The sequence below is a fragment of the Corvus cornix genome, chromosome 3, assembly GCF_000738735.6.
Source record: "Corvus cornix cornix isolate S_Up_H32 chromosome 3, ASM73873v5, whole genome shotgun sequence".
Lineage (NCBI taxonomy): Eukaryota > Metazoa > Chordata > Aves > Passeriformes > Corvidae > Corvus > Corvus cornix.
The window spans coordinates 56464217-56474475 of NC_047056.1; the positions used below are offsets into that span (position 1 = coordinate 56464217).

At 48.6% G+C, this 10259-nt stretch overlaps 1 protein-coding gene across 1 annotated transcript in view; it reads right to left on the bottom strand.

Annotated features, from left to right (window-relative positions):
• Positions 1 to 6244, bottom strand: part of AKAP12 (A-kinase anchoring protein 12) — a 30467-nt gene extending 24223 nt beyond the window's left edge. Inside the window, exon 1 of the mRNA XM_039568755.1 lies at positions 5862 to 6244. Coding sequence (XP_039424689.1) covers positions 5862 to 5999 — 138 coding nt within the window. The 5' untranslated portion in view covers positions 6000 to 6244. The remainder of the gene's footprint in view (positions 1 to 5861) is intronic.
• Between the last annotated feature and the right edge of the window lie 4015 nt (positions 6245 to 10259).

Genomic DNA, 10259 nt, shown 5'->3' on the forward strand with positions numbered 1-10259 from the left:
AAGGGCCATTAGCAAAGCAACACTCCAGTTTCTGTCACACCATTACTATACATCATGCATCTATTTTTTTAATATTTGCCTCACATTCACCACAAAGATGGAAGCAAAGGGCAGACACACAGCTAATGAGACTAAAATGCACAGTCTTGCTGCCCACATCACTCTAACCAAGAGCAGCTTCTGCTCCATCTTGCATCCAGCAGTGAGTCCAACTGTTAGACCCCATTAAACGCACACAAAATTGAAAATGGATAAATTAACATGACAAATTGCACAAGATGTGGATGAACTGCAGGTCCCTCCCTGATCTCACTGTACATTAGTGGACGCTCCCTTAGGGCACTGTTCCTGAGGGGTTCGCAGCACCCAGCCTCTTCCCCCACCAGCAATCACCATCATTCCCAACATTCCTTGTACCAGACCCAAATCATTCCAGGGATTCCTCACACCAGGCCCAAACGTACCAGAGTTAATTTTGCCTCATTCTGTTAATCCTGCTACACTGATTCTACATCAGATTACTAAAATAGCAAGATCCAGCTGTCTGAACAACTGAGCAAACTAACATAATGGTCTCTTAATATTTTTCCTGAAGTTTGATTTTGAAACTGGTAAAGACTGTTGGCATGCTCAGGGGATCTGCTCTTAACACATGCTGCTTCATTAAAAAGAACTTCAAACACCAACATTTGGGAAAAGAAAAAAATTGGATCATTCCAACTCTTTGTTCACAGCAGTTTGTCTTGTTTTGCATTAGCTAAACATTAGAGGTTTGTGGGACACTCCAAGTTCCAGGTGAAGAAAACACAACGCCCTTCCTCTGTAAGGGATATAACAGCACATTTAATTTCAATACCTGATTTCAGTCTCCTGCAGACAAAGCCAAGAACTTTCTCTGCACCTCATCTCCTCATCTACCCTCTTCTCTCCCAACTCTCAGCCTGACTTCACAGTGACACCTCCTTATGGATGACTACCCTCAAAACCCAAATGGATAAAACAGCTTCTGCACCCAAATAATCTCTATGATCTTCTTCTGCAACCTGTGAAAGAAGCACTACTCCCAATCTGTTATTCAAAGCCTGATCCAACCTGAGCTCCTTCCCGGTCTCATACCTTTCAGCTCTTTCAGACACCACCTTACGAAAGCATTTCACTTGTACAGCTCACCCAGGCTTTAAGGACCAGTCAGAACAGGGGCTGAGCACAAAGCACGTTCCTTTCCTCTCAGCAACTACAAGCAGGCTTGCATTTCCAACCTGGAGGACTTTCAAAGACCCGACGCTCCTCTTTGCATCTCTTTAGCTTCTACCACATCAAACACAAGCTAATTGCCTTGGCATTGAAAGTGCCCGGCCACCTCCCTCTTTATCTCCTATATGATTAGGGGGTTATTTCACGCTTTTGGTGCCGCTATGACACCAATTTCTATTGTGCATTTTTTCAATTACACATTTTTATGCTTTCACCTCAGCCACCACACAGGTGTGGTCAGCCCTCCAAACCTTACCACTGAATTGTACCAGCCTCTTCCTCCCCAGTTGGAAGAGAAGTATCTAAAGTGAGTCAGACCCTATTGAGCCAGGGGAACCCTGCAGCCTCAGACCAAATGTCTCAAACTGGGGCTCCTGGAGACACAGTCTAGGGACTTTCCTTGAACAAGCTTTGTTTCACTATTGATAATGTAGTATTTTCAGGCTGACTCAGCTCCCTCACCAGAACGCAGTTGTTTAAACAGCAGATGTAAGCCTGCCCCAGCTGTTATTTGTCAGGCACTCGGACAATAAGACACTCTGACATCTCAGCTGGTAATCTCTTTAGAAGAGACAGTTCCAAATATTTACTGTCTAGCACACACTTGCTCTCATTACAACACAGGTAGCGTAATCAAGTTACTACTCAGAAATGGGAACCATCCCGAATAACTCTCTGCTCAAGTGAGGGCCCTTGCTGGCACAAGCCAGGAATCCACCACACCACACTTCCAAGCCATCAATCCCCATTAAAATACTATCTCTGACAAAACTAGATTTTGGTGCAAGAATAGCTTATTAGCATTCCCCTATTTTTCCGAATTCTCTCTGGAAATTTCCCTACACTGTTTCAGGTAGCTGTTCCAACAGAGCTTGGCTCCTTCTACAGGTCCACAAAAGAAACCTCTATTAAAGCTGGTACCTTGAACTTCTAGATAAAATAGAAGTGGCACGTGTGTGATTGTCATTGTTAGCTGCAATGCTGGTAGGATGACAAAGCTATCCTGGCATTGCCCACATGGCTTGGAGTCACCTTCCACCCCATGGGAGGGCACTGCACTGGCATTTTTTTCCAGATCTCTGATGCTTAGCATCAAAATTGGAAGTTGGGTGAGAGCCACATCACTGCTATGAACAGAGAGGGCGCTCACAAGATGAAGATGCCCAAACCAATCCAGCCATGTGCTGCCACCAACGAAGTGTCACCCAGCTTCCTGTCCCATTCCAGTCACAAGGTCCTGCCTGCTCCCCTGTACCTGCAGCTTCTGCTGAGTCCCAGACGCCAACAAATCTTGCTCAATCAGCAGAGAATGACCTTGCCAAAGAACTGGAACAGTTTTTCAGGGGCTTAGCTCCTTCAACAAGCTCGCACAGTGCCAGGTGCAATACAGGAGAAGCTGCAGGTGCTCTGGGGAGGAGGCAGGAGCACATGAACCTCCTCATCAGACATCTCAAAGGTTTTTGTCAGTTCAGGACACCTAAGGTATGGCTGGTCTTCTTCAAGACCAAAAAGATCTTGTTCCTGCTTCTAGCACTATTGAGATCTGATAAATCCTTCTCAGGCCAAGCTTCAGGCCTCTGTGCTGCTCAGGACAATCTGCTCGTGAGGTTTCAGTGAGTTTTCACCAGCTTACTGCCACCATCAGGGAAAGTTTTTTCATTTCCCCTCCTGCAGATGCTTGCCTTGTCCTAGCTCTTGGTCTCACCTCCACAATGTAGGAGTCAAATGAACTCACAAGCAGATCAGGAAAATGCTCCAGCAAGAATAAATTTCCCTGTTTCCTGAAGGGTTAGTGAGTTTAACCCGCTTACAGAAAGGCAAGGTTAGGACATGATATGGCCAAGCGAGACTGCGTCATGTGAGGCAAGACAGGGAAGAGGAACAGGGGAGAAAGGAGGGGGAAAAGATCATTGTTGTTCAAACAGCAAGAAGGTAACTCCATCACAAAAATCAGCCTTCTGTAGAACCATACCCTGCCCCTTGGTTTCAACAGGACCTTGGGTGTCAATTCACAAATCTGATTAATTCAATTCAGGCACCTGAATGGATTAGTACCACCAGTATCTGTCACATTCCCCTGCAGAGACAGTGGGGGGTGGCTACGCAAGATAAGGAGCAGCTCCTTCACTGACAGAGTTTAAGTCTTGTCTGCTACAGTAAAGAAATCCCCCATTTTGAGTCCTAGTACTGTAGTAGGCTAGAAACTCTGGAGCTGCTTTATGTGTAATTCACCACGAACTTTTGAGAAGATGGGACCAACAGCTGAGGTACTCACCACATGAGCCCACATTCAACCCACTGTGTTTGCAAGCCAGCACCCAAAGGCCCCTAAATACCCCTTGCTCTGTAGACCAAGTGCTTTCCAGGGTCCTTGGGCTGTAGAAGTGAGCAGCACTGAAACATACACCCTCCCATTTCAGTATGGACACCAGGACACCCAAAAGCTGGTATCTGGCCAAAGTGTCACACATGAACAACGAAACAGCCTAAAGACTATAAATTTGTTGCTTTCTAGAAGAAAAGGCAAAGAGGTTTTCATCTTGTAAAAAATACAACTACGTCATGAAAGAAATTTCATTAAATATTTCAAGGATTTCAGATCACAAAAGAAAGCACAACTTCTCTGAGACTTTATAGCCTGTATAAGACTAGTTGCTTAGACAGTTTATTTGTAATTGCCTTGCCAAGACTCACTCAAGTTGGATTCCACTAAAGTCAGTTTCCAAAGTTTTTCTTCTAAAAGGGTTGTAATAAGCATTTTAATTTGGATAATGCAAGAAAAAAGACCACCCTCCAAAAGATTCCCGTTGTATCTTCTGCAAACATATTAGCTATCTAACAGATTTCTCCAGGGGCACTGCAGGACTGGTAATTTTCAAATCCAAAGAGCTGGAAGGAATAATGATGAAAAACTGTGTCACAAATCTGCATGAAGTTACTTTAGTAAGACAGACTAAATGAGATACAAAAGAAGTATGACTAAACTTCATTAAAACTTATTTTTCTTTTTATGTCACGTAATGGAAGGCAAAACCAGCTGTTTTAGGAGAACAGCGTAATACAATTTCTTATAGCAGCAAAATGGCAACAGAACTTCCCCACTTTTAAACAGTTTTACTTGAATAACCAGGCGAAAATCTATTAGAAAACATTTTTCTAAAGCTTAGAAGACATAAACCACAGTAGTAATAATAATCTGTACTTGAGAACAGTATTAATGTTATTCCCTTTTTAGAAGGTCTTAGTTCCCATAACTGGATAAACATGGCTATGAATATTACATCCCTTCTTCAAAGTCCCATTATCTTAATTTTTAAACAACCACAATAGCCAAATGCTTGCCTGATATAAATTCCCTCTGAATTCTAAAATTGCCCAACACAACTGCTAAATATTTTGTTAACCAACACCAATCCCCAACGCTTATTTGGTTAAAAAGAAAATAAAATAAATCTTAGTTAATTTAAAGTTCATTCGCAATGTGGTTTTCAAATCTGTCAAAACACGCACAAGGAGGTCTAGTGGCAGCCAGGAACTATGGGAAATTCAACTTGAAAGTTAAATCTGAACCACAAGGTCAAAGAAACAAAGTCATAACCAGTTCTCAAGCTCTAGCACACCCACGCACCAGTCACAGAAACTTCGGAGTCTCCCCGCTCTGAGCACCCGAACTCTGAAGAGCCCAAAGAAGGGGACCTCGGTAGAACGTGGTATTATTTCTCCCCTCACAAACTCACGCCTACCCCAAAGCCACGCTATGTAAACACACAGATGCACATAACCTCCCTTTCAGTCCCAAAATCCCCTAAACGCGCCTATTCCAGAGGGATAAATGGGTTCATTCATGATCTATTTTTAAACACCAGACATGTTTTAAAAGAATTTCTTTCAATTCTTCAACGTCTTTATTTTAAATCACACATACCTAGAGCTCCTTCGCTCCCCACGGGCTGGGAGTTCGGGAGTCCCTCCCCCTTGTCCCCTATGCGGTACGACAGCGGGCCGCACCAAAGCCATGGCTCCAGCCCCCGCTGCCGACACCGCCGCCCCTTCCCCGCGGCGGCAGGGCGGGGGCTCAGGTGAGCCCGAGCCCAGGGGTGCGGGCCGGGCGGGAAGGGGGGCACAGCGCGGCTGGCGCCCAGCCGAAGGCACTGCCGAGCCGCCCGCCCGGCCGCGCCCCGACGCGCCTCCCACCTGCTCCCTCGGGAGGGGAGAGGATGGAGTGGGGGGGCTGCGGAGAGCCGCGGGAGCCGCGTCGATCCGGCCGCAGGACCGCAGTCAGGAGGCTCCTTGGCGCAGAGCTCACCGCGGCTGGGTGCGGCTCTTCTCGCCCCGGCCCCGGCCGCACACAAAAGCGGCGGCGCCCCCGCGGTCGCCCTCGCCCCCCGCCCCGCCGCTGCTGCCGCCGCCGGCGGGAGTTTTATGACTGCGGCGCCGGCCGTGGCGCAGTCCCGGCCCCGCCGCGCCCCCGCTCCGCGCCCGGCCCGGGGGTGCCCGGCGCTGCGGCAGGTGCCCGCAGCCGCGGCGGGAAAGTTTCCCCGGCCCGGGGGTGCGGCGGCAGCCGCCGCCCCGCGTCTCCCCCCGCCTCCCCGCCGCTCCTGCCTTACCTTGGCGGGCTCCGCTGGTGGCTGGGGCTCTGCCGCGTCTTCTGCCGGCAGCGGCTCCGGAGGGGTGCGAGGGGGCTCGGCGGCGGCCCCGGCCCCGTCCTGCGGGGCGGCCGGCTCGGCGGAGCTGCCGGCGCCCATGGCGCTGCCCCGCGGCCGTGCGGAGCCGCTGACGGGGGCTAGCGGTGGGCGGCGGCGGCACAGCCGGGAATGAAGGAGCCCGGTTCTTGCAAACTCCTTTAGGGCGAGAGGGGGAAAATTAAAAAAAAAAAAAAAAAAAAAAAGGGAAAGGGAGGAGGAAAAAAAAAGCGCGAGCGAGAGCAGCGAGGAAAATCACCTCCTCCCTTAGTCCCCCCGCCCGCCTGCCTCTTGCTCCATCACATGAGCAGATCCCCGGACACGCCTTGCAGCATCAAACCGGGCTGATAAGGAGCGGCCAAGGGGGGCAGCGCCCTGCCCGCCGCCGCCGCCGCCTCTCCCCGCCCCTCCCGGGCACCGCCGGGGCGGGGGCGCGTCCCGGCCCCCGGCCCTGCGCGGCGGCACCGCGGCGCTGACTCAGCGCTTCGGTCCCCTCGCCGTTCTCCCGGGGCCGGGACGAGCGCCCGCCCGCCGGCACCTTCGGGGCTCCGGCCCAGGGGCCGCGCCCCCCGCCCGGCCGCGCTGCCCCTCGCCCCCGTGGAGCTCCTGCCGCCTCCTGCCCCGGGCGCTCGGCTCGGCGGCCAGCAGCCCTCAGCGCCGGGCTCCGGACCTCAGCCAGGCTGGGCCTTCTGAGGGAAGGACGTCCAGGTTTCAGCTGATGCAGAAATGTAAGGTCCCATGTCTTAGGCAACTTCGAAGAAACAAAAAAATCACGATGCCTTTTTTTTTTTTTTTTTTAATTGTCATGCAGGACAGGTTCCCTATTATTAATTCATGCCAGATCATGGCCTAGGCAAGCAAAGCCAAGAACAGTAGTTTCTCTCCTAGCCCAGAACACACAAAGCATCTTTCCCATGCCACAAAATCAGGACCAGCATGTGTGTAAGCACACTCTTACCTGGTGCTTTCAAAGGTATCAGCAGTGAAATAGCACACGCATTAAAATGAACTAACCACAATGTGCCAAATGGGTAGCAAACGGATCCATTAACTGTCCTTCACCATAACTATACATTTTTTTTCTAAACGTGTGCACATACCTATCCTCTACAGAGTTCATGGTTAAAATCAGGAATGGTCTGAAGAAATTGTAGTACGTACACAATTTCCTTTTAACCAGTCCTCACCCACCAAAGCACTGTTTCATTCAGAAAAAAACCCATTCTCTTAAAATTCCATTCTACAAATCGCCTGATCGCCACATGCTGGTCAGTTTTTTGTTTTTTCCCTAAAAAAACGAACACACATCAAGTCAATGACTGAAAAAGCCTTTTCATCATCTCGCCTTAGCTGACAGAAGAACCAACTGGAATTGTTTGTGTTCAGCAGAACAAAACTGGTGTTGTGGATCAGAGTTGGGATCAGCATCTCACCCTGTCTGCTTAGTCTTCCTCATTTTCAGATGAGAGAGGAAACACAGATCTGAGCTTTAAGTAGTGCCTGAGTCCCTGTAGCAGAACTTACCCATAGCCACTCAGTGCTTCGGGATCACCCATCAGCCAGCACCCACAACAGGGGAACAAGGAGTCTGTTCTCATCCTTTCCTGGCTGTCATCCTTTGATGCCTCTGTCTCTGGTGGGGAAAGAGCTGGCACCACCTCCATTCCCCACCAAATCTGCCTTTCTCCCTGCCTTCAGCTCCGCCTTTGCAGGCGCAGCTGAGAATGGAGGCCAGCCCAACTGCTGCAGGGCTGTCCTGGGTTCCCCTTCAGTCATGGACCCTGGGCACAGACACAGAGGATTCCTGGGCTTTGGAGAGGGGAGCGCCATCCGTGGGGCTCAGTGGCACACAGAGAAGTTGGGAACGGCGTGTGCCATGGGGAGATCAGGGTTTTGCCAGGGAGTTTCTCAAGAAGGGAAATGTGACATAATTCAAGGTCTGTGCCACATCATTTGTCTTTTCACCGTTCATTGACCACAAAATGCTTTCTCTGCAAGCAGCTAGAGCACTGCCTCCTTCCTCCCCTCCAAACTTGCTCTTTAGTCCTTTTGCTTGTGCCCGGCAGCACCGGCTCCGTGCCCAACAATCTCAGAGCAAAGATGCTGCAAGCACTGCAGCTGAGAGAGACACCCCTCAATGCCCATTCACCGGCCATTTTCTGAACACAAATTATTTTCTTTTAGCTGGAAGTCTTTGCCTACATCTATTCAGTGAAATAAAATGTGCTGGGGATGGCTTTCTGGTGATAAGGTCGAGCAGCATAGGATGGCTTGTGTGTACACTCATAACTTCTCCCCAGTCTGAACCACCACATTTCTGCAAACTTGTGATGCAGAGAGCCATGAGCTGTTGTCCCATCCCTGTATAATCCCTGACATGGGCACAGCTTCTGTCTCCTTTCCTCTTGCATTTATTTATTTGTTTTTGTTTTCTTTCCTAGAGTACATCTAGCATAGGAACCTGTAAGAGAGAAATCCAACATCTCCAGTCTTGTCCATTTTGCCATTCTTGATGGTCTGTACCCTGCCTGTACAAAAGGAATCATGAAGAATGACAGGTCTGACTCTGGCATTTGTCAGCCTGTGTTTCCTACCTTCTGCCTCTGTGCTGGGGTGGTTATTGCCCGGGCCTTTACCCTGAACGCTGCAACTGCCTCTTGCTGTATTGAAGTGTTGTTCAGGCACTACGTCTGTTTCTCTTGACAGCCTTTCCAGTGAAGTGGAGTCACATATGCTTCGGCCGGTCCTCTTCCAAAGTCACCAAGTGTTGGCACTGAGACGAGAATATTCACGCTATTGACAGAAGTATGCACACTTTTTAGGATGAACCCAAGGAATCAAGAAAGATAGTAAGTAAAGCTCTACTGGCATGTCATGAAACATCTTTGAGGAAACTCCTACTAAGAGGTGCAAGCACAGACCTTCCAAATGGCAGGACAATCTTTCAGCATTGCAGCTAGCACATGACTGTTTTAAAACTCCCCTGAAACCTGGATAACTTTCATAATGATATTTGTAAAGCAGAGTCTGTGGACAAGGCTTAATTTACTTACTTTTAAAATTTCTCCTTTTCCAAAAGCATTTATGGTTGATGTAACTGCTGCTGATGCTTTTGTACAGAAGAGATGAACCACATGTCTTAGTCCATGAGTCTGTGTTGATGAAATATTTTCCTGCTGTCTTCTGCCCCATTCATGGTTTTCCCCATGCACTCCTTCCAGCCTTGCTCTGTTGGCCCCTGCAAGTGGCCACAAGCTTTGCTGCTGTTGGCCACTCTGGCTGGTCCTGAGGATCAGCAGGGCAGATGGGGAGTCAGCAGCAAGGTGGAGATGGGAGGGCTAGTCCCCAGCATCCATGATGGGGAACAGGGCTGCCTGCCCAGCCTGCATGCTGGGGGCTCCTCCATATCCAGTCCAGGCTGGCTGTACACAGGTTTGTTTGAGACAGTGGCTGGGAGCACTGGCAGCTGCCTGGAGCCCTTGTTTACATCAAGACTCTTGTTTCCTTTATCAGTGGCGGAGCTGCATTGGGATATTTTTGGCATAAGAGCTAAGTGGAAACATATCATGTAAGTGTTCTCAAAATGGGAAGTTCTCAAGAACATACCTTAGATCTGGATAGAGAATATAGTGCTCTGACTTCACCTCAGCTCTATTTACTGCAATCTTCAGCTTTTCCCCCCTCTTTTGTCCAGTTGTGATAGGAAATTCTAGGATGCTGTTAGAAATATGTGGATGTGCCTAAGGAGCTCATATGTATCAGCCTCACAAAATAATGATGAGTGTAAAAGGAAAAAAATTACAAAAATAGCTGTGTAAAAATAGTTTTCTTGCGAGCAGCATTGATAATGCCATAGTAAGAAATAATGAAAAAGGAATAAATTTTGCTGGTAGAAGACTGTTTCTTTACTTCCCAGGAGCTCACATATCCCCGAAAAATCACACTGGTAGATAAAATGAGGAGAAACTCTACATCTAATAGGTTCACATCACAGAGGTGACCTGTATCAGAAACGACCTATTCATGGATAAAGACACACATCTGTGCAATTTAAAAATAATACTAGTAGCAGAAATTGACTTCAGTCTTGAATTTGATGGTTATTTCAGTAAAGGCCATACATTTGTATAGCAAATGTGTCATTCATTGAGTAGCTGCACATTGCTGCAGCACCCAGAGACCCTTGTTGGACATCCCAGAGCTGTTTCAGGAGAGAGAGACGCAGCCTGTAGTTTTCTGTAGTACCAATCTGTCTCTATTACCTCTCTACTACTCTCTCTACTACTCAGACTGTGGTTTCTCTGTAGTTTCCCTGTGGTTTCT